The sequence below is a fragment of the Ranitomeya imitator genome, chromosome 4 (assembly GCF_032444005.1).
Source record: "Ranitomeya imitator isolate aRanImi1 chromosome 4, aRanImi1.pri, whole genome shotgun sequence".
Classification (NCBI taxonomy): Eukaryota; Metazoa; Chordata; class Amphibia; order Anura; family Dendrobatidae; genus Ranitomeya; species Ranitomeya imitator.
The window spans coordinates 662,079,474-662,104,869 of record NC_091285.1 but is presented as its reverse complement, the minus strand read 5'-3'; the positions used below and the strand labels follow the sequence as shown (position 1 = coordinate 662,104,869).

Here is a 25,396-nt window from a genome sequence, read left to right as displayed (position 1 = left end):
ACAGTGCAGTGTGATTATTATCAGTATATATAGATATATGATTATACAGTGCGGTGTGATTATTATCAGTATATATAGATATATCATTATACAGTGCAGTGTGATTATTATCAGTATATATAGATATATCATTATACAGTGCAGTGCGATTATTATCAGTATATATAGATATATCATTATACAGTGCAGTGCGATTATCATCAGCATATATACTGTAGATATATCATTATACAGTGCAGTGTGATTATTATCAGTATATATAGATATATGATTATACAGTGCGGTGTGATTATTATCAGTATATATAGATATATCATTATACAGTGCAGTGTGATTATTATCAGTGTATATAGATATATCATTATACAGTGCAGTGCGATTATTATCAGTATATATAGATATATCATTATACAGTGCAGTGCGATTATTATCAGTATATATAGATATATCATTATACAGTGCAGTGCGATTATCATCAGCATATATACTGTAGATATATCATTATACAGTGCAGTGTGATTATTATCAGTATATATAGATATATCATACAGTGCAGTGTGATTATTATCAGTATATAGATATATCATTATACGGTGCAGTGTGATTATTATCAGTATATATAGATATATCATTATACAGTGTGGTGTGATTATCAGTATATATAGATATATCATTATACAGTGCAGTGTGATTATTATCAGTATATATAGATATATCATTATACAGTGCAGTGCGATTATCATCAGCATATATACTGTAGATATATCATTATACAGTGCAGTGTGATTATTATCAGTATATATAGATATATCATACAGTGCAGTGTGATTATTATCAGTATATAGATATATCATTATACGGTGCAGTGTGATTATTATCAGTATATATAGATATATCATTATACAGTGCGGTGTGATTATCAGTATATATAGATATATCATTATACAGTGCAGTGTGATTATCAGTATATATAGATATATCATTATACAGAGCAGTGTGATTTATATATAGATATATCATTATACAGTGCAGTGTGATTATTATCAGTATATATAGATATATCATTATACAGTGCAGTGTGATTATTATCAGTATATATAGATATATGATTATACAGTGCGGTGTGATTATTATCAGTATATATAGATATATCATTATACAGTGCAGTGTGATTATTATCAGTATATATAGATATATCATTATACAGTGCAGTGTGATTATCAGTATATATAGATATATCATTATACAGTGCGGTGTGATTATCAGTATATATAGATATATCATTATACAGTGCAGTGTGATTATCAGTATATATAGATATATCATTATACAGTGCAGTGTGATTATTATCAGTATATATATATATATATCATTATACAGTGCAGTGTGATTATTATCAGTATATATATATATCATTATACAGTGCGGTGTGATTATCAGTATATATAGATATATCATTATACAGTGCAGTGTGATTATTATCAGTATATATAGATATATCATTATACAGTGCAGTGTGATTATTATCAGTATATATATATATATATATATATACAGTGGGGCAAAAAAGTATTTAGTCAGTCAGCAATAGTGCAAGTTCCACCACTTATAAAGATGAGAGGCGTCTGTAATTTACATCATAGGTAGACCTCAACTATGGGAGACAAACTGAGAAAAAAAAATCCAGAAAATCACATTGTCTGTTTTTTTTTAACATTTTATTTGCATATTATGGTGGAAAATAAGTATTTGGTCAGAAACAAACAATCAAGATTTCTGGCTGTCACAGACCTGTAACTTCTTCCTTAAGAGTCTCCTCTTTCCTCCACTCATTACCTGTAGTAATGGCACCTGTTTAAACTTGTTATCAGTATAAAAAGACACCTGTGCACACCCTCAAACAGTCTGACTCCAAACTCCACTATGGTGAAGACCAAAGAGCTGTCAAAGGACACCAGAAACAAAATTGTAGCCCTGCACCAGGCTGGGAAGACTGAATCTGCAATAGCCAACCAGCTTGGAGTGAAAAAATCAACAGTGGGAGCAATAATTAGAAAATGGAAGACATACAAGACCACTGATAATCTCCCTCGATCTGGGGCTCCACGCAAAATCCCACCCCGTGGGGTCAGAATGATCACAAGAACGGTGAGCAAAAATCCCAGAACCACGCGGGGGGACCTAGTGAATGAACTGTAGAGAGCTGGGACCAATGTAACAATGCCTACCATAAGTAACACACTACGCCACCATGGACTCAGATCCTGCAGTGCCAGACGTGTCCCACTGCTTAAGCCAGTACATGTCCGGGCCCGTCTGAAGTTTGCTAGAGAGCATTTGGATGATCCAGAGGAGTTTTGGGAGAATGTCCTATGGTCTGATGAAACCAAACTGGAACTGTTTGGTAGAAACACAACTTGTCGTGTTTGGAGGAAAAAGAATACTGAGTTGCATCCATCAAACACCATACCTACTGTAAAGCATGGTGGTGGAAACATCATGCTTTGGGGCTGTTTCTCTGCAAAGGGGCCAGGATGACTGATCCGGGTACATGAAAGAATGAATGGGGCCATGTATCGTGAGATTTTGAGTGCAAACCTCCTTCCATCAGCAAGGGCATTGAAGATGAAACGTGGCTGGGTCTTTCAACATGACAATGATCCAAAGCACACCACCAGGGCAACGAAGGAGTGGCTTCGTAAGAAGCATTTCAAGCTCCTGGAGTGGCCTAGTCAGTCTCCAGATCTCAACCCTATAGAAAAGCTTTGGAGGGAGTTGAAAGTCCGTGTTGCCAAGCGAAAAGCCAAAAACATCACTGCTCTAGAGGAGATCTGCACGGAGGAATGGGCTAACATACCAACAACAGTGTGTGGCAACCTTGTGAAGACTTACAGAAAATGTTTGACCTCTGTCATTGCCAACAAAGGATATATTACAAAGTATTGAGATGAAATTTTGTTTCTGACCAAATACTTATTTTCCACCATAATATGCAAATAAAATGTTAAAAAAACAGACAATGTGATTTTCTGGATTTTTTTTTCTCAGTTTGTCTCCCATAGTTGAGGTCTACCTATGATGTAAATTACAGACGCCTCTCATCTTTTTAAGTGGTGGAACTTGCACTATTGCTGACTGACTAAATACTTTTTTGCCCCACTGTATATATATATATATCATTATACAGTGCAGTGTGATTATTATCAGTATATATAGATATATCATTATACAGTGCAGTGTGATTATTATCAGTATATATATATATATATATATCTATATATCATTATACAGTGCAGTGTGATTATTATCAGTGTATATAGATATATCATTATACAGTGCAGTGTGATTATTATCAGTATATATAGATATATCATTATACAGTACAGTGTGATTATTATCAGTATATATAGATATATCATTATACAGTGCAGTGTGATTATTATCAGTATATATAGATATATCATTATACAGTGCAGTGTGATTATTATCAGTATATATAGATATATCATTATACAGTGCAGTGTGATTATCATCAGTATATATAGATATATCATTATACAGTGCAGTGTGATTATTATCAGTATATATAGATATATCATTATACAGTGCAGTGTGATTATTATCAGTATATATAGATATATCATTATACAGTGCAGTGTGATTATTATCAGTATATATAGATATATCATTATACAGTGCAGTGTGATTATTATCAGTATATATAGATATATCATTATACAGTGCAGTGTGATTATTCTCAGTATATATAGATATATCATTATACAGTGCAGTGCGATTATCATCAGTATATATACTGTAGATATATCATTATACAGTGCAGTGTGATTATTATCAGTGTATATAGATATATCATTATACAGTGCAGTGTGATTATTATCAGTATATATAGATATATCATTATACAGTGCAGTGTGATTATCAGTATATATAGATATATCATTATACAGTGCAGTGTGATTATTATCAGTATATATAGATATATCATTATACAGTGCAGTGTGATTATTATCAGTATATATAGATATATCATTATACAGAGCAGTGTGATTATTATCAGTATATATAGATATATCATTATACAGTGCAGTGCGATTATCATCAGTATATATACTGTAGATATATCATTATACAGTGCAGTGTGATTATTATCAGTGTATATAGATATATCATTATACAGTGCAGTGTGATTATCAGTATACAGTGGGGAAAAAAAGTATTTAGTCAGTCAGCAATAGTGCAAGTTCCACCACTTAAAAAGATGAGAGGCGTCTGTAATTTACATCATAGGTAGACCTCAACTATGGGAGACAAACTGAGAAAAAAAAATCCAGAAAATCACATTGTCTGTTTTTTTAACATTTTATTTGCATATTATGGTGGAAAATAAGTATTTGGTCAGAAACAAAATTTCATCTCAATACTTTGTAATATATCCTTTGTTGGCAATGACAGAGGTCAAACGTTTTCTGTAAATCTTCACAAGGTTGCCACACACTGTTGTTGGTATGTTGGCCCATTCCTCCATGCAGATCTCCTCTAGAGCAGTGATGTTTTTGGCTTTTCGCTTGGCAACACGGACTTTCAACTCCCTCCAAAGGTTTTCTATAGGGTTGAGATCTGGAGACTGGCTAGGCCACTCCAGGACCTTGAAATGCTTCTTACGAAGCCACTCCTTCGTTGCCCTGGCGGGGTGCTTTGGATCATTGTCATGTTGAAAGACCCATCCACGTTTCATCTTCAATGCCCTTGCTGACGGAAGGAGGTTTACACTCAAAATCTCACGATACATGGCCCCATTCATTCTTTCATGTACCCGGATCAGTCGTCCTGGCCCCTTTGCAGAGAAACAGCCCCAAAGCATGATGTTTCCACCACCATGCTTTACAGTAGGTATGGTGTTTGATGGATGCAATTCAGTATTCTTTTTCCTCCAAACACGACAAGTTGTGTTTCTACCAAACAGTTCCAGTTTGGTTTCATCAGACCATAGGACATTCTCCCAAAACTCCTCTGGATCATCCAAATGCTCTCTAGCAAACTTCAGACGGGCCCGGACATGTACTGGCTTAAGCAGTGGGACACGTCTGGCACTGCAGGATCTGAGTCCATGGTGGCGTAGTGTGTTACTTATGGTAGGCCTTGTTACATTGGTCCCAGCTCTCTGCAGTTCATTCACTAGGTCCCCCCGCGTGGTTCTGGGATTTTTGCTCACCGTTCTTGTGATCATTCTGACCCCACGGGGTGGGATTTTGCGTGGAGCCCCAGATCGAGGGAGATTATCAGTGGTCTTGTATGTCTTCCTTTTTCTAATTATTGCTCCCACTGTTGATTTCTTCACTCCAAGCTGGTTGGCTATTGCAGATTCAGTCTTCCCAGCCTGGTGCAGGGCTACAATTTTGTTTCTGGTGTCCTTTGACAGCTCTTTGGTCTTCACCATAGTGGAGTTTGGAGTCAGACTGTTTGAGGGTGTGCACAGGTGTCTTTTTATACTGATAACAAGTTTAAACAGGTGCCATTACTACAGGTAATGAGTGGAGGAAAGAGGAGACTCTTAAAGAAGAAGTTACAGGTCTGTGAGAGCCAGAAATCTTGATTGTTTGTTTCTGACCAAATACTTATTTTCCACCATAATATGCAAAAAAAATGATAAAAATACAGACAATGTGATTTTCTGGATTTTTTTTTCTCAGTTTGTCTCCCATAGTTGAGGTCTACCTATGATGTAAATTACAGACACCTCTCATCTTTTTAAGTGGTGGAACTTGCACTATTGCTGACTGACTAAATACTTTTTTGCCCCACTGTATATAGATATATCATTATACAGTGCAGTGTGATTATTATCAGTGTATATAGATATATCATTATACAGTGCAGTGTGATTATTATCAGTATATATAGATATATCATTATACAGTGCAGTGCGATTATCATCAGCATATATACTGTAGATATATCATTATACAGTGCAGTGTGATTATTATCAGTATATATAGATATATCATACAGTGCAGTGTGATTATTATCAGTATATAGATATATCATTATACGGTGCAGTGTGATTATTATCAGTATATATAGATATATCATTATACAGTGCGGTGTGATTATCAGTATATATAGATATATCATTATACAGTGCAGTGTGATTATCAGTATATATAGATATATCATTATACAGTGCGGTGTGATTATCAGTATATATAGATATATCATTATACAGTGCAGTGTGATTATCAGTATATATAGATATATCATTATACAGAGCAGTGTGATTTATATATAGATATATCATTATACAGTGCAGTGTGATTATTATCAGTATATATAGATATATCATTATACAGTGCAGTGTGATTATTATCAGTATATATAGATATATGATTATACAGTGCGGTGTGATTATTATCAGTATATATAGATATATCATTATACAGTGCAGTGTGATTATTATCAGTATATATAGATATATCATTATACAGTGCAGTGTGATTATCAGTATATATAGATATATCATTATACAGTGCGGTGTGATTATCAGTATATATAGATATATCATTATACAGTTCAGTGTGATTATGATCAGTATATATAGATATATCATTATACAGTGCAGTGTGATTATTATCAGTATATATATATATATATCATTATACAGTGCAGTGTGATTATTATCAGTATATATAGATATATCATTATACAGTGCAGTGTGATTATTATCAGTATATATAGATATATCATTATACAGTGCAGTGTGATTATCAGTATATATAGATATATCATTATACAGTGCGGTGTGATTATCAGTATATATAGATATATCATTATACAGTGCAGTGTGATTATCAGTATATATAGATATATCATTATACAGTGCAGTGTGATTATTATCAGTATATATATATATATATCATTATACAGTGCAGTGTGATTATTATCAGTATATATATATATCATTATACAGTGCGGTGTGATTATCAGTATATATAGATATATCATTATACAGTGCAGTGTGATTATTATCAGTATATATAGATATATCATTATACAGTGCAGTGTGATTATTATCAGTATATATAGATATATCATTATACAGTGCAGTGTGATTATGATCAGTATATATAGATATATCATTACACAGTGCGGTGTGATTATTATCAGTATATATAGATATATCATTATACGGTGCAGTGTGATTATTATCAGTATATATAGATATATCATTATACAGTGCGGTGTGATTATTATCAGTATATATATATATATATATATATATATATATATATATATATCATTATACAGTGCAGTGTGATTATCAGTATATAGATATATCATTATACAGTGCAGTGTGATTATTATCAGTATATATAGATATATCATTATACAGTGCAGTGTGATTGTTATCAGTATATATACTGTAGATATATCATTATACAGTGCGGTGTGATTATCAGTATATATAGATATATCATTATACAGTGCAGTGTGATTATTATCAGTATATAGATATATCATTATACAGTGCAGTGTGATTATTATCAGTATATATAGATATATCATTATACAGTGCAGTGTGATTATTATCAGTATATATATATATATCATTATACAGTGCGGTGTGATTATCAGTATATATAGATATATCATTATACAGTGCAGTGTGATTATTATCAGTATATATAGATATATCATTATACAGTGCAGTGTGATTATTCTCAGTATATATAGATATATCATTATACAGTGCAGTGCGATTATCATCAGTATATATACTGTAGATATATCATTATACAGTGCAGTGTGATTATTATCAGTGTATATAGATATATCATTATACAGTGCAGTGTGATTATTATCAGTATATATAGATATATCATTATACAGTGCAGTGTGATTATTATCAGTATATATAGATATATCATTACAGTGCAGTGTGATTATCAGTATATATAGATATATCATTATACAGTGCAGTGTGATTATTATCAGTATATATAGATATATCATTATACAGAGCAGTGTGATTATTATCAGTATATATAGATATATCATTATACAGTGCAGTGCGATTATCATCAGTATATATACTGTAGATATATCATTATACAGTGCAGTGTGATTATTATCAGTGTATATAGATATATCATTATACAGTGCAGTGTGATTATCAGTATATATAGATATATCATTATACAGTGCAGTGTGATTATTATCAGTGTATATAGATATATCATTATACAGTGCAGTGTGATTATTATCAGTATATATAGATATATCATTATACAGTGCGGTGTGATTATCAGTATATATAGATATATCATTATACAGTGCAGTGTGATTATCAGTATATATAGATATATCATTATACAGTGCGGTGTGATTATCAGTATATATAGATATATCATTATACAGTGCAGTGTGATTATCAGTATATATAGATATATCATTATACAGAGCAGTGTGATTTATATATAGATATATCATTATACAGTGCAGTGTGATTATTATCAGTATATATAGATATATCATTATACAGTGCAGTGTGATTATTATCAGTATATATAGATATATGATTATACAGTGCGGTGTGATTATTATCAGTATATATAGATATATCATTATACAGTGCAGTGTGATTATTATCAGTATATATAGATATATCATTATACAGTGCAGTGTGATTATCAGTATATATAGATATATCATTATACAGTGCGGTGTGATTATCAGTATATATAGATATATCATTATACAGTGCAGTGTGATTATCAGTATATATAGATATATCATTATACAGTGCAGTGTGATTATTATCAGTATATATATATATATCATTATACAGTGCAGTGTGATTATTATCAGTATATATATATATCATTATACAGTGCGGTGTGATTATCAGTATATATAGATATATCATTATACAGTGCAGTGTGATTATTATCAGTATATATAGATATATCATTATACAGTGCAGTGTGATTATTATCAGTATATATAGATATATCATTATACAGTGCAGTGTGATTATGATCAGTATATATAGATATATCATTACACAGTGCGGTGTGATTATTATCAGTATATATAGATATATCATTATACGGTGCAGTGTGATTATTATCAGTATATATAGATATATCATTATACAGTGCGGTGTGATTATTATCAGTATATATATATATATATATATATATATATATATATATATATCATTATACAGTGCAGTGTGATTATCAGTATATAGATATATCATTATACAGTGCAGTGTGATTATTATCAGTATATATAGATATATCATTATACAGTGCAGTGTGATTGTTATCAGTATATATACTGTAGATATATCATTATACAGTGCGGTGTGATTATCAGTATATATAGATATATCATTATATAGTGCAGTGTGATTATTATCAGTATATAGATATATCATTATACAGTGCAGTGTGATTATTATCAGTATATATAGATATATCATTATACAGTGCAGTGTGATTATTTGATTATTATCAGTATATATAGATATATCATTATAAAGTACACTGTGATTATTATCAGTATATATAGATATATCATTATACAGTGCAGTGTGATTATTATCAGTATATATAGATATCATTATACAGTGCAGTGTGATTATCAGTATATATAGATATATCATTATACAGTACACTGTGATTATTATCAGTATATATAGATATATCATTATACAGTGCAGTGTGATTATTATCAGTATATATAGATATCATTATACAGTGCAGTGTGATTATCAGTATATAGATATATCATTATACAGTACACTGTGATTATTATCAGTATATATAGATATATCATTATACAGTGCAGTGTGATTATTATCAGTATATATAGATATATCATTATACAGTGCAGTGTGATTATTATCAGTATATATAGATATATCATTATACAGTGCAGTGTGATTATTATCAGTATATATAGATATATCATTATACAGTGCAGTGTGATTATTATCAGTATATATAGATATAGCATTATACAGTGCAGTGTGATTATTATCAGTATATATAGATATAGCATTATACAGTGCGGTGTGATTATTATCAGTATATATAGATATATCATTATACAGTACAGTGTGATTATTATCAGTATATATAAATATCATTATACAGTGCGGTGTGATTATTATCAGTATATATAGATATATCATTATACAGTGCAGTGTGATTATTATCAGTATATATATATATATATATATATATATATATATATATATATATATATAAATATCATTATACAGTGCGGTGTGATTATTATCAGTATATATAGATATATCATTATACAGTGCAGTGTGATTATTATCAGTATATATATATATAAATATCATTATACAGTGCAGTGTGATTATTATCAGTATATAGATATATCATTATACAGTGCAGTGTGATTATTATCAGTATATATATAAATATCATTGTACAGTGCAGTGTGATTATTATCAGTATATATATATATATATATAAATATCATTATACAGTGCGGTGTGATTATTATCAGTATATATAGATATATCATTATACGGTGCAGTGTGATTATTATCAGTATATATATATAAATATCATTATACAGTGCGGTGTGATTATTATCAGTATATATAGATATATCATTATACAGTGCGGTGTGATTATTATCAGTATATATATATAAATATCATTATACAGTGCGGTGTGATTATTATCAGTATATATAGATATATCATTATACAGTGCAGTGTGATTATTATCAGTATATATATATAAATATCATTATACAGTGCGGTGTGATTATTATCAGTATATATAGATATATCATTATACGGTGCAGTGTGATTATTATCAGTATATATATATAAATATCATTATACAGTGCGGTGTGATTATTATCAGTATATATAGATATATCATTATACAGTGCGGTGTGATTATTATCAGTATATATAGGTATATCATTATACAGTGCAGTGTGATTATTATCAGTATATAGATATATCATTATACAGTGCAGTGTGATTATTATCAGTATATATAGATATAGCATTATACGGTGCAGTGTGATTATTATCAGTATATATAGATATATCATTATACAGTGCGGTGTGATTATTATCAGTATATATATATATATATATATATATATATATATATATATCATTATACAGTGCAGTGTGATTATCAGTATATAGATATATCATTATACAGTGCAGTGTGATTATTATCAGTATATATAGATATATCATTATACAGTGCAGTGTGATTGTTATCAGTATATATACTGTAGATATATCATTATACAGTGCGGTGTGATTATCAGTATATATAGATATATCATTATATAGTGCAGTGTGATTATTATCAGTATATAGATATATCATTATACAGTGCAGTGTGATTATTATCAGTATATATAGATATATCATTATACAGTGCAGTGTGATTATTTGATTATTATCAGTATATATAGATATATCATTATAAAGTACACTGTGATTATTATCAGTATATATAGATATATCATTATACAGTGCAGTGTGATTATTATCAGTATATATAGATATCATTATACAGTGCAGTGTGATTATCAGTATATATAGATATATCATTATACAGTACACTGTGATTATTATCAGTATATATAGATATATCATTATACAGTGCAGTGTGATTATTATCAGTATATATAGATATCATTATACAGTGCAGTGTGATTATCAGTATATAGATATATCATTATACAGTACACTGTGATTATTATCAGTATATATAGATATATCATTATACAGTGCAGTGTGATTATTATCAGTATATATAGATATATCATTATACAGTGCAGTGTGATTATTATCAGTATATATAGATATATCATTATACAGTGCAGTGTGATTATTATCAGTATATATAGATATATCATTATACAGTGCAGTGTGATTATTATCAGTATATATAGATATAGCATTATACAGTGCAGTGTGATTATTATCAGTATATATAGATATAGCATTATACAGTGCGGTGTGATTATTATCAGTATATATAGATATATCATTATACAGTACAGTGTGATTATTATCAGTATATATAAATATCATTATACAGTGCGGTGTGATTATTATCAGTATATATAGATATATCATTATACAGTGCAGTGTGATTATTATCAGTATATATATATATATATATATATATATATATAAATATCATTATACAGTGCGGTGTGATTATTATCAGTATATATAGATATATCATTATACAGTGCAGTGTGATTATTATCAGTATATATATATATAAATATCATTATACAGTGCAGTGTGATTATTATCAGTATATAGATATATCATTATACAGTGCAGTGTGATTATTATCAGTATATATATAAATATCATTGTACAGTGCAGTGTGATTATTATCAGTATATATATATATATATAAATATCATTATACAGTGCGGTGTGATTATTATCAGTATATATAGATATATCATTATACGGTGCAGTGTGATTATTATCAGTATATATATATAAATATCATTATACAGTGCGGTGTGATTATTATCAGTATATATAGATATATCATTATACAGTGCGGTGTGATTATTATCAGTATATATATATAAATATCATTATACAGTGCGGTGTGATTATTATCAGTATATATAGATATATCATTATACAGTGCAGTGTGATTATTATCAGTATATATATATAAATATCATTATACAGTGCGGTGTGATTATTATCAGTATATATAGATATATCATTATACGGTGCAGTGTGATTATTATCAGTATATATATATAAATATCATTATACAGTGCGGTGTGATTATTATCAGTATATATAGATATATCATTATACAGTGCGGTGTGATTATTATCAGTATATATAGGTATATCATTATACAGTGCAGTGTGATTATTATCAGTATATAGATATATCATTATACAGTGCAGTGTGATTATTATCAGTATATATAGATATATCATTATACAGTGCAGTGTGATTATTATCAGTATATATAGATATATTATTATACAGTGCAGTGTGATTATTATCAGTATATATAGATATATTATTATACAGTGCAGTGTGATTATCAGTATATATAGATATATTATGGATGGTTTTACATGTAGATTAGTATTGAGACTCTTTTGTAGATGTTATTGGAGACGGGCGAAGGTGACAGGATGCTTCTCCTGAGGAGGTGGCTGGAGGAGGGAGACTGGAGGGAGTGGAAATACAAGGACACTTGTGTCAGGCAGAGGGAGCTTACATTGTCGGAGGAGGAAGGATTGTTTTCTGTTTATCTGGGATGAATGGACCTCAAATAAGTCAGCGAGGATCCGAGACCCGAAGGGAGCTGGAAAAATACCACCTTCCTCCAGGATACTGGAGCAAGAGACTGCGTGGGAAAAATAGGGACTGCGGGATTAAAAAGAGGGACTGCGAGGAGGAAGAAAGAGGGACTGCGAGGAGGAAGAAAGAGGGACTGCGAGGAGGAAGAAAGAGGGACTGCGAGGAGGAAGAAAGAGGGACTGCGAGGAGGAAGAAAGAGGGACTGCGAGGAGGAAGAAAGAGGGACTGCGAGGAGGAAGAAAGAGGGACTGCGAGGAGGAAGAAAGAGGGACTGCGAGGAGGAAGAAAGAGGGACTGCGAGGAGGAAGAAAGAGTGACTGCGAGGAGGAAGAAAGAGAGACTGCGAGGAGGAAGAAAGAGAGACTGCGAGGAGGAAGAAAGAGGGACTGCGAGGAGGAAGAAAGAGGGACTGCGAGGAGGAAGAAAGAGGGACTGCGAGGAGGAAGAAAGAGGGACTGCAGGGATAAATTGAGACGGCAGATTTTGCTGGACTAGAAGACCAGAAATCTCGATATCTTCTAAAAAGATATATTTCTACACGATGGGGAAAGAAGGCAGCAGTTCAAACTGAGAAATTTAAGGCTGGTGAAAAAAAAATACACAGCCAGGTATGTGAGGAGGACAAGATAGGGGAGAAAAGCATCAGAGGTCTCTCCATACAAGAGGAAAGACACGGACGAGGGGCTGTGAGGACTAAAAAGAGAGAGGGGATGATAAGAGATGGGGGTCTCCACAAAGAGACAGGGTCTATGAGGAGAGAGGCAGTCTTAGACATGCATGAAGGAGAGGTGGGCTTTCTGAGGAGAGGTCCATAGCGAATATCTGCCCCTGTGCTGCTGCCATGAACACCGATGCGACTGAGTTGGACAAGATGATGATTCACTGAGACTTCTGTCAGAGAAAGAAGAGGAGAAACGGAGGAAATAAAGTGATCACGACGCCACCGCTACACGGCCAGCACCATGCCGGACATCAACTACCTGCTGTCTGTGTCCTGGGGATACATCAAGGTGGGAATCCCCGGTGGTGAGGTGCCATATATATATATAATGGCTGGTTGCTAGCGTGTACTAAATGCGGCCATTCATTTACACCGTTTTTTTATTGTTCACATTGCACTGTGTTTTTTATGGATTCTTGTTTTGGACGGGGTCTGTAGGTACAATGGATCCCCACCATGATGACTCATTGAATTCTGTATGTCATAGACTCTGCTATATTTCTCGAGTATCCGCTTTAACGTTTTAAGTAATTTTTTTTTTTTAAATTTCTTTCATCCTAATTTGCTTTTTATTCTTTTGCTCTCAGTTCAAGAGAATGCTGAACCGTGAGCTGACCCACTTGTCTGAGATGAGCCGTTCCGGGAACCAGGTCTCAGAATATATTTCCAACACCTTTCTCGGTGAGTATCGCGTCCGTCTTGTCTGTATTTATGCGTGGCCTCCTTGTGATGAGCAGCGGTTATGGGGCGGGTGGTTGTGTATCCCTTGTGGTTGCCGGTCCCCCAACTTAAACCCCGTTATCGAGATGCCAGATCTGAATTTTTGCCCCAAGTGCCGGAAAACCTAGCTGTGGTTGAGGTTCACATTGCATTGCTCTCTTGTATCAGTCGGAAAGTTTTTGGGAGTGTAAAAGGTCATTTTTTTTAATTGTTTTCTTGGTAGGTTTTCTTTTAGTCATACAGTGATGGAGCCTTCTAATATTTCTGTACATTTGGATACCGTGATATATATATATATATATATTATATGGAATGAACTTGGTTGTCCTCTTTTGGGTCAATGGGCAGTTGTCCCACTACATTTTCAGCACCATGTTCACAGTTTGGTGGGTCTTAGACTGGGCACCTGCCAGGACACACTTACCTAAGGATCCATATTCATCTGGATATATGCCCGCTACCTGTCGATCGTCTTTAGTTGCCCGTAGTTTTTTATCGTCCTAATTTTTTTCTCTAATTGAGATCGGCTCTCCATGTATGGACTTCTGGGAGAGCGTCTGCTGATGAAAAGGAGCTGATCAGAGACTGAAAAGCTAAAGAGTAAGAATCATGGATGTTGTGAATTCTGTGGCCAAGCTCCCTCCTGTGGATGAGAGTGGTATTGCGGCTTCTGAGTTTCCTTCCTCAGGTGTGACGTTAAGTCGTTAGGTGCTGCTCTATTTAACTCCACCTAGTTCTTTGTTCCTGGCCTCCAGTCAATGTTCTAGTATTGGTCTTGCTTCCTCCTGGATCGTTCCTGTGGCCTGTCGCTCCTGCATAAGCTAAGTTTTGCTTGTGTTATTTTTGTTTGCTATTTTTTCTGTCCAGCTTGCTTTATTGGTTTTTCTTGCTTGCTGGAAGCTCTGAGACGCAGAGGGAGCACCTCCGTACCGTTAGTCGGTGCGGAGGGTCTTTTTGCCCCTCTGCGTGGTTGTTTGTAGGTTTTTGTGTTGACCGCAAAGCTATCTTTCCTATCCTCGGTCTATTCAGTAAGTCGGGCCTCACTTTGCTAAATCTACTTCATCTCTGTGTTTGTATTTTCATCTTACTCACAGTCATTATATGTGGGGGGCTGCCTTTTCCTTTGGGGAATTTCTCTGAGGCAAGGTAGGCTTATTTTTCTATCTTCAGGGCTAGTTAGTTTCTCAGGCTGTGCCGAGTTGCATAGGGAGCGTTAGGCGCAATCCACGGCTACCTCTAGTGTGGTGTGTTAGGATTAGGGATTGCGGTCAGCAGAGTTCCCACGTCTCAGAGCTCGTCCTTTGTTTTTGGTTATTGTCAGGTCACTTTGTGTGCTCTGAACTTCAATGTCCATTGTGGTTCTGAATTACCTGTTCATAACAGTACTGGAAGCCCAAAGTACTAATGCTTCTCAATAGAGGGAAAAGAGAAGTTCTGAGACCATTTTTTTTTCTTTGCACTGTGTTCTGTCTTTCTTTTCCCCTTTACATCAGGGTGGTTCAGAACACAGGTGTGGACATGGACATTCAAGGTCTGTTCTCTTTGATGGATAATCTCGCTATAAATGTACAGAATATTCAAGATTTAGTGGTTCAGAATCCTATGTTAGAACCTAAAATTCCTATTCCTGAGTTGTTTTCTGGAGATAGAGCTAAGTTTCTGAGTTTTAAGAATAATTGTAAACTGTTTCTGGCTTTGAAACCCCGCTCCTCTGGTGACCCAGTTCAACAAGTTAAGATCATTATTTCTTTATTACGTGGCGACCCTCAAGACTGGGCATTTTCCCTTGCGCCAGGAGATCCTGCATTATGTAATATTGATGCGTTTTTTCTGGCGCTCGGATTGCTGTACGACGAACCAAATTCAGTGGATCAGGCAGAGAAAAATTTGCTGGCTCTGTGTCAGGGTCAGGATGAGATAGAGATTTATTGTCAGAAGTTTAGAAAGTGGTCCGTGCTCACTCAATGGAATGAATGTGCGCTGGCAGCTATTTTCAGAAAGGGTCTCTCTGAAGCCCTTAAGGATGTCATGGTGGGATTTCCTATGCCTGCTGGTCTGAATGAGTCTATGTCTTTGGCCATTCAGATCGGTCGACGCTTGCGCGAGCGTAAATCTGTGCACCATTTGGCGGTATTATCTGAGCATGAACCTGAGCCTATGCAGTGCGATAGGACTTTGACCAGAGCTGAAAGGCAGGAACACAGACGTCAGAATGGGCTGTGTTTCTACTGTGGTGATTCCACTCATGCTATCTCCGATTGTCCTAAGCGCACTAAGCGGTTCGCTAGGTCTGCCACCATTGGTACGGTACAGTCGAAATTTCTTTTGTCCGTTACTTTGATCTGCTCTTTGTCTTCCTATTCTGTCATGGCATTTGTGGATTCAGGCGCTGCCCTGAATTTGATGGACTTGGAGTATGCTAGGCGCTGTGGGTTTGTCTTGGAGCCCTTGCAGTGTCCTATTCCATTGAGATGAATTGATGCTACGCCTTTGGCCAAGAATAAGCCTCAGTATTGGACCCAGCTGACCATGTGCATGGCTCCTGCGCACCAGGAGGATATTCGCTTTCTGGTGTTGCATAATCTGCATGATGTGGTCGTGTTGGGGTTGCCATGGCTACAAGTCCATAACCCAGTATTAGATTGGAAATCAATGTCTGTGTCCAGCTGGGGTTGTCAGGGGGTACATGGTGATGTTCCATTTCTGTCTATCTCATCATCCACCCTTTCTGAGGTCCCAGAGTTCTTGTCTGATTACCGGGATGTATTCGATGAGCCCAAGTCCAATGCCCTACCTCCGCATAGGGATTGTGATTGTGCTATCGATTTGATTCCTGGTAGTAAGTTTCCTAAGGGTCGACTGTTTAATTTATCTGTACCTGAGCATGCCGCTATGCGGAGTTACGTGAAGGAGTCTTTGGAGAAGGGTCATATTCGCCCGTCGTCGTCGCCATTGGGAGCGGGGTTCTTTTTTGTGGCCAAGAAGGATGGTTCGCTGAGACCTTGTATTGATTACCGCCTTCTAAATAAAATTACGGTCAAATTTCAGTACCCCTTGCCGCTGCTGTCTGATTTGTTTGCTCGGATTAAGGGGGCTAGTTGGTTTACCAAGATAGATCTTCGTGGTGCGTATAATCTTGTGCGTATTAAACGGGGCGATGAATGGAAAACAGCATTTAATACGCCCGAAGGCCATTTTGAGTACCTGGTTATGCCATTCGGACTTTCTAATGCTCCATCAGTGTTTCAGTCCTTTATGCATGACATCTTCCGAGAGTACCTGGATAAATTCCTGATTGTATACTTGGATGATATTTTGGTCTTCTCGGATGATTGGGAGTCTCATGTGAAGCAGGTCAGAATGGTGTTCCAGGTCCTGCGTGCTAATTCTTTGTTTGTGAAGGGGTCAAAGTGTCTCTTTGGTGTTCAGAAGATGTCATTTTTGGGGTTCATTTTTTCTCCTTCTGCTATCGAGATGGACCCTGTTAAAGTTCAGGCTATTTATGATTAGACTCAGCCAACATCTCTGAAGAGTCTGCAGAAGTTCCTGGGCTTTGCTAATTTTTATCGTCGCTTCATCGCTAATTTTTCTAGCATTGCTAAACCGTTGACTGATTTAACCAAGAAGGGTGCTGATGTGGTCAATTGGTCTTCTGCTGCTGTGGAAGCTTTTCAGGAGTTGAAGCGTCGCTTTTCTTCTGCCCCTGTGTTGTGCCAACCAGATGTTTCGCTTCCGTTCCAGGTCGAGGTTGATGCTTCCGAAATTGGAGCAGGGGCTGTTTTGTCGCAGAGAAGTTCTGATTGCTCGGTGATGAAACCATGCGCCTTCTTTTCCAGGAAATTTTCGCCTGCTGAGCGAAATTATGATGTTGGCAATCGAGAGTTGCTAGCCATGAAGTGGGCATTCGAGGAGTGGCGTCATTGGCTTGAAGGAGCTAAGCATCGCGTGGTGGTCTTGACTGTTCACAAAAACTTGACTTATCTCGAGTCTGCCAAACGGTTGAATCCTAGACAGGCTCGTTGGTCGCTGTTTTTCTCCCGTTTTGACTTTGTGGTTTCGTACCTTCCGGGCTCTAAAAATGTGAAGGCGGATTCCCTGTCTAGGAGTTTTGTGCCCGATTCTCCGGGTTTGCCTGAGCCGGCGGGTATTCTCAAAGAGGGGGTAATTTTGTCTGCCATCTCCCCTGATTTGCGGCGGGTGCTGCAAAAATTTCAGGCTAATAGACCTGACCGTTGCCCAGCGGAGAAACTGTTTGTCCCTGATAAGTGGACGAATAAAGTTATCTCTGAGGTTCATTGTTCGGTGTTGGCTGGTCATCCTGGAATCTTTGGTACCAGAGATTTGGTGGCTAGATCCTTTTGGTGGCCGTCTCTGTCGCGGGATGTGCGTTCTTTTGTGCAGTCCTGTGGGATTTGTGCTTGGGCTAAGCCCTGCTGTTCTCGTGCCAGTGGGTTGCTTTTGCCCTTGCCGGTCCCAAAGAGGCCTTGGACACATATCTCTATGGATTTTATTTCGGATCTCCCCGTCTCTCAAAGAATGTCGGTCATTTGGGTGGTTTGTGATCGCTTCTCTAAGATGGTCCATTTGGTGCCCTTGTCTAAATTGCCTTCCTCCTCTGATTTGGTGCCGTTGTTTTTCCAGCATGTGGTTCGTTTACATGGCATTCCAGAGAACATCGTTTCTGACAGAGGTTCCCAGTTTGTTTCGAGGTTTTGGCGAGCCTTTTGTGCTGGGATGGGCATTGATTTGTCTTTTTCCTCGGCTTTCCATCCTCAGACAAATGGCCAGACTGAACGAACCAATCAGACCTTGGAAACATATCTGAGATGTTTTGTTTCTGCTGATCAGGATGATTGGGTGTCCTTTTTGCCTTTGGCTGAGTTCGCCCTTAATAATCGGGCCAGCTCGGCTACTTTGGTTTCGCCGTTTTTCTGCAATTCTGGGTTCCACCCTCGTTTCTCTTCAGGGCAGGTTGAGTCTTCGGACTGTCCTGGTGTGGATACTGTGGTGGATAGGTTGCAGCAGATTTGGACTCATGTAGTGGACAATCTGACTTTGTCCCAGGAGAAGGCTTAACGTTTCGCTAACCGCAGGCGCTGTGTGGGTCCCCGACTTCGTGTTGGGGATTTGGTTTGGTTGTCATCTCGTTATATTCCTATGAAGGTTTCCTCTCCTAAATTTAAGCCTCGTTTCATTGGTCCATATAGGATTTCTGAGGTTCTTAATCCTGTGTCTTTTCGTTTGACTCTTCCAGCTTCTTTTTCCATCCATAACGTGTTCCATAGGTCATTGTTGCGGAGATACGTGGCACCTGTGGTTCCATCTATTGATCCTCCTGCTCCGGTTTTGGTTGAAGGGGAATTGGAGTATATAGTGGAGAAGATTTTGGATTCTCGTGTTTCGAGACGGAAACTCCAGTATCTGGTTAAGTGGAAAGGTTATGGTCAGGAAGATAATTCCTGGGTCTTTGCCTCTGATGTCCATGCTGCCAATCTGGTTCGTGCCTTTCATGTGGCTCATCCTGGTCGGCCTGGGGTCTCTGGTGAGGGTTCGGTGACCCCTCCTCAAGGGGGGGGTACTGTTGTGAATTCTGTGACCAAGCTCCCTCCTGTGGATGAGAGTGGTACTGCGGCTTCTGAGTTTCCTTCCTCAGGTGATGAGGTTAAGTCGTTAGGTGCTGCTCTATTTAACTCCACCTGGTGCTTTGATCCTGGCCTCCAGTCAATGTTCTAGTATTGGTCTTGCTTCCTCCTGGATCGTTCCTGTGGCCTGTCGCTCCTGCATAAGCTAAGTTTTGCTTGTGTTATTTTTGTTTGCTATTTTTTCTGTCCAGCTTGCTTTATTGGTTTTTCTTGCTTGCTGGAAGCTCTGAGACGCAGAGGGAGCACCTCCGTACCGTTAGTCGGTGCGGAGGGTCTTTTTGCCCCTCTGCGTGGTTGTTTGTAGGTTTTTGTGTTGACCGCAAAGCTATCTTTCCTATCCTCGGTCTATTCAGTAAGTCGGGCCTCACTTTGCTAAATCTACTTCATCTCTGTGTTTGTATTTTCATCTTACTCAGTCATTATATGTGGGGGGCTGCCTTTTCCTTTGGGGAATTTCTCTGAGGCAAGGTAGGCTTATTTTTCTATCTTCAGGGCTAGTTAGTTTCTCAGGCTGTGCCGAGTTGCATAGGGAGCGTTAGGCGCAATCCACGGCTACCTCTAGTGTGGTGTGTTAGGATTAGGGATTGCGGCCAGCAGAGTTCCCACGTCTCAGAGCTCGTCCTTTGTTTTTGGTATTTGTCAGGTCACTTTGTGTGCTCTGAACTTCAATGTCCATTGTGGTTCTGAATTACCTGTTCATAACACATGGATGAAAAAAACGAACCACGTAGTCCACCATTTCTGGCAACTAGAGACTCTACGATTAAAAAACCTATTTAGACTCTTAACCAAAGGCCAATTAGCACAGTCTGATATAAACAAGGCGATCAGGGTTCCTCTCACGCAGCCCGCAAAATCAGTATGAGGACAGAAGGGTCCATAATACAACCGTTTTATCCCCATACTGGAGCATATTGACAGCAGCACACCCCTGGTTACACGGGGCAATGTGTTGCCAACATTGATGATTTTTATGCCACCCAGCAAACAGAAATGGTTGGTTCTTTTGTCAGTTGGTCCGTGGCATGATTACTTGAGCCTGCGGTCAGGAACGATCTTTTGCATGTTCATTTGCTGATTATTGTTCTATGTAAATTAAGCATTTAGGCTATATTCACACAGCGTTTTTTGAGGAGTTTCTTAGAGTGGAACTACTCCTATATCCATCTCAAAAATGGTTTCAAAAACTCTTGAAAAATTCTCTCTGCCTGGAGAACTCTACCAGGTGGTCGGTGGCATGAACACTTGGCTCGGTGGTCAGGAATAAGCGTTCTTTTGCATGTTCATTTGCTGATTATCTTCCCATGTAAATTGGACCTCTAAGCTATGTTTACACAGAGTTTTCTTGAGGAGTTTCTTGGAATGGAATTGCTCCAAAATCCATCTCGAAAATGCTTTTGAAAACTCTTAGAAAACTCTTCCTGCACGGAGAATACTACTGTCTCGATCCATTTTTGGATTCGTGGCAGCTCTGGTTCCACTATGCTTTAAATGTAGCTTTTTTCCTTTCAGGGCAGCGGGGGTTAATGACAGTTTCCCTTGCTGGCAGTCTGCTTCAACTGCAGAGTTGCTAGGTCAGATGATGTGGGTGGTGACCACTCCCACAATCCTTTAAGTGGTCACCTGATGCATCAGCTGACTGTTGGTGATAATTATTTTATGGAGACCAGTTGTGCAGTGGCAGCTCTTTGGTGTCCGCTGCTTCTGGAGTTTGTAGTCCTGTCTCTGTGTCATCTGCATTGTGGAGCTTGGCAGCAGAGTCTGGAAGCTAAGTGTGGTGATTTTACCTTGTCTGTCTCGTGCTTCTCACCACCCCCTGTGTTGTACCATCTGCAGTGGTGAGGCTAGCGCCCTTGCCAGCCAGTGCAATAGCCAGGGCAGTGTGAGGTGACAGCGAGGGACGAGGTTCATGACATCGGCAGGGGGAAGAACCCGCTTTGGGCATTAGGGGAGTGCAGGGACAGGCACAGGTTGGAGCTCAGGAGGTGTCCCGTCCATCATTGCCTATTGGTAGGGCATTCCTCTCACCATTTTCATCCTGGTGTGTGTGTGTGTGTGTGTGTGTGTGTGTGTGTGTCGTGCCATCCACTGACCGACCCCCTGGTGGGAACTTGAAAACTACCTACCAGCTTACCCAATGTACAGTGCCTTGCAAAAGTATTCGGCTCCCTGGAACTTTTCATCCTTTTCCCACATATCATGCTTCAAACATAAAGATACCAATCGTAAATTTTTGGTGAAGAATCAACATCAAGTGGAACACAATTGTGAAGTTGAATGAAATTTATTGGTTATTTTAAATTTTTGTGGAAATTCAAAAGCTGAAAAGTGCGGCGTTCAATATTATTTGGCCCTTTTAACTTAATACTTTGTTGCGCCACCTTTTGCTGCGATTACAGCTGCAAGTCGCTTGGGGTATGTCTCTATCAGTTTTGTACATCAAGAGACTGAAATTCTTGCCCATTCTTCCTTGGCAAACAGCTCGAGCTCAGTGAGGTTTGATGGAGATCGTTTGTGAACAGCAGTTTTCAGCTCTTTCCACAGATTCTCGATTGGATTGAGGTCTGGACTGTGACTTGGCCATTCTAACACCTGGATACGTTTGTGAACCATTTCATTGTAGATTTTGCTTTATGTTTGGGATCATTGTCTTGTTGGAAGACCAATCTCCGTCCCAGTCTCAGGTCTTTTGCAGACTTCAACAGGTTTTCTTCAAGAATGGTCCGGTATTTGGCTCCATCCATCTTCCCATCAATTTTGACCATATTCCTTGTCCCTGCTGAAGAAAAGCAGGCCCAAACCCTGATGCTGCCACCACCATGTTTGACAGTGGGGATGGTGTGTTCAGGGTGATGAGCTGTGTTGCCTTTACGCTAAACTTATCAATTTTGGTTTCATCTGACCAGAGCACCTTCTTCCACATGTTTGGTGTGTCTCCCAGGAGGCTTGTTGCAAACTTTAAACAACACTTTTCATGGATATCTTTGAGACATGGCTTTCTTCTTGCCACTCTTCCATAAATGCCAGATTTGTGCAGTGTTTGACTGATTGTTGTCCTATGGACAGTCTGTCCCACCTCAGCTGTAGATCTCTGCAGTTCATCCAGAGTGATCATGGGCCTCTTGGCTGCATCTCTGATCAGTCTTCTCCTTGTTTGAGATGAAAGTTTAGAGGGACGGCCGGGTCTTGGTAGATTTGCAGTGGTATGATACTCCTTCCATTTCAATACGATCGCTTGCACAGTGCTCCTTGGGATGTTTAAAGTTTTGGAAATCATTTTGTATCCAAATTCGGCTTTAAACTTCTCCACAACAGTATCACGGACCTGCCTGTTGTGCTCCTTGGTCTTCATGATGCTCTCTGTGCTTCACACAGAACCCTGAGACTATCACAGAGCAGGTGCATTTATACGGAGACTTGATTACACACAGGTGGATTATATTTATCATCATTAGGCATTTAGGACAACATTGAATCATTCAGAGATCCACAATGAACTTCTGGATTGAGTTTGCTGCACTGAAAGTAAAGGGGCTGAATAATGTTGCACGCCCCACTTTACAGTTTTTGAATTTCCACAAGAAAAATATTTAGAATTGAGTCCTCAGTGGTTGATACCTTTTAATGGCTAACTGAAAAGATGGTAACAAATTGCAAGCTTTCGAGACTACACAGGTCTCTTCATCAGGCAAAGACTTATCTTTTTGTTGAAGCATGATATGTGGGAAAAGGTTGAAAAGTTCCAGACGCAGATTGTTCTGCGTCTTTTATTCACATTTTGCATTAAAGACATGGTGTGATGGGTTTGGTCAGGGCTGCCACTAGAAATTTCGGGGCCCCATACTGGCAAAATTTTCAGGGCCCCCTTGGGACTCCGCCCAGGCTCCACCCCAGCCCCGCCTCAATGCTACACCCCTCGAACTGTCCACAGTCCCACCGCTCTCTCTTGGAAAAACTCCACTTCTCACCTATCACACATTAACAGTTCCCATCACCAGATCACACATATAACCGGCAGCTTTTGTTTTGGCCAAAAGATTTTTTAAGCCGCCACCATCACACGGTAGACACTTTTGGCCGGGCCCTACTCTACTGTAACCTATTAAATATTTGTTAAAATATGCAATACAATTTAGGTATATTTTTATTTATTTTTCAATTTTTAAAATGATCAATAATATCACATACAAGGAACAAATACCGCTACACCATGACCAGATGACATATTACCACCAGTGATCGAATAATATCACATACAAGGAACAAATACCGCAACACCATGTCCAGACCACATATTACCACCACATAGTGACTGAATACTACAATTCTGATCAGTAATTTAAAAGCACCATACTATCACCATAAGTGCCATTATACACAGGAGATCTGTACTTAGTATGCAGTGTCTGTGTACAGGTAATACAGTGATCACCGGTGACATTGTACACAGGACCTCTGTATATAGTATACAGTGTATAGTGTCGGTGTATAGGTAACACACTGACTCACCAGTGACGTCTCTAGGTGAAGTCCTTCATCTTTCATCCAGCACAGACCGCCATCATTTTATCCAGCCAGGGCTCGTCTCTGCAGGAAATAACACAGTTATCTCGAGCTCCGCTTGTAGAATACATTCCTTAATTTTTCACAACTTCTACATTACACCACATGAAGAAAAAGAGGCAACATAGTATCACTCTATACAGTAACAGGACCGCCCCCTCATTTAAAACAGTATACTAAAAAAATAAAATAAATACAACACTGCAGTAATAATATCCCTAAATTAGCCCCTATGGTAATAATATTCCCCATCCTGGCCACCGTGTGTCTCATTCCTGGCATCAGCCATATGTTCTCTCATCCTGCCCTCATGAGTATCCATTCTGCCCCATATGATCTCCCCATCCTGCCCCA

The 25,396-nt window shown here is 37.3% G+C and overlaps 2 protein-coding genes across 6 annotated transcripts in view; both read left to right on the top strand.

The window, feature by feature from the left end:
• Positions 1-25,396, top strand: part of SLC44A2 (solute carrier family 44 member 2 (CTL2 blood group)) — a 1,192,885-nt gene that overhangs the window by 961,826 nt on the left and 205,663 nt on the right. The window lies entirely within an intron of this gene.
• Positions 1-25,396, top strand: part of PDE4A (phosphodiesterase 4A) — a 357,662-nt gene that overhangs the window by 295,397 nt on the left and 36,869 nt on the right. For all 4 annotated transcript variants that reach the window (XM_069767105.1, XM_069767103.1, XM_069767106.1 and 1 more), the window contains one exon: positions 14,705-14,798. In XM_069767105.1, coding sequence (XP_069623206.1) covers positions 14,705-14,798 — 94 coding nt within the window. The remainder of the gene's footprint in view (positions 1-14,704; positions 14,799-25,396) is intronic.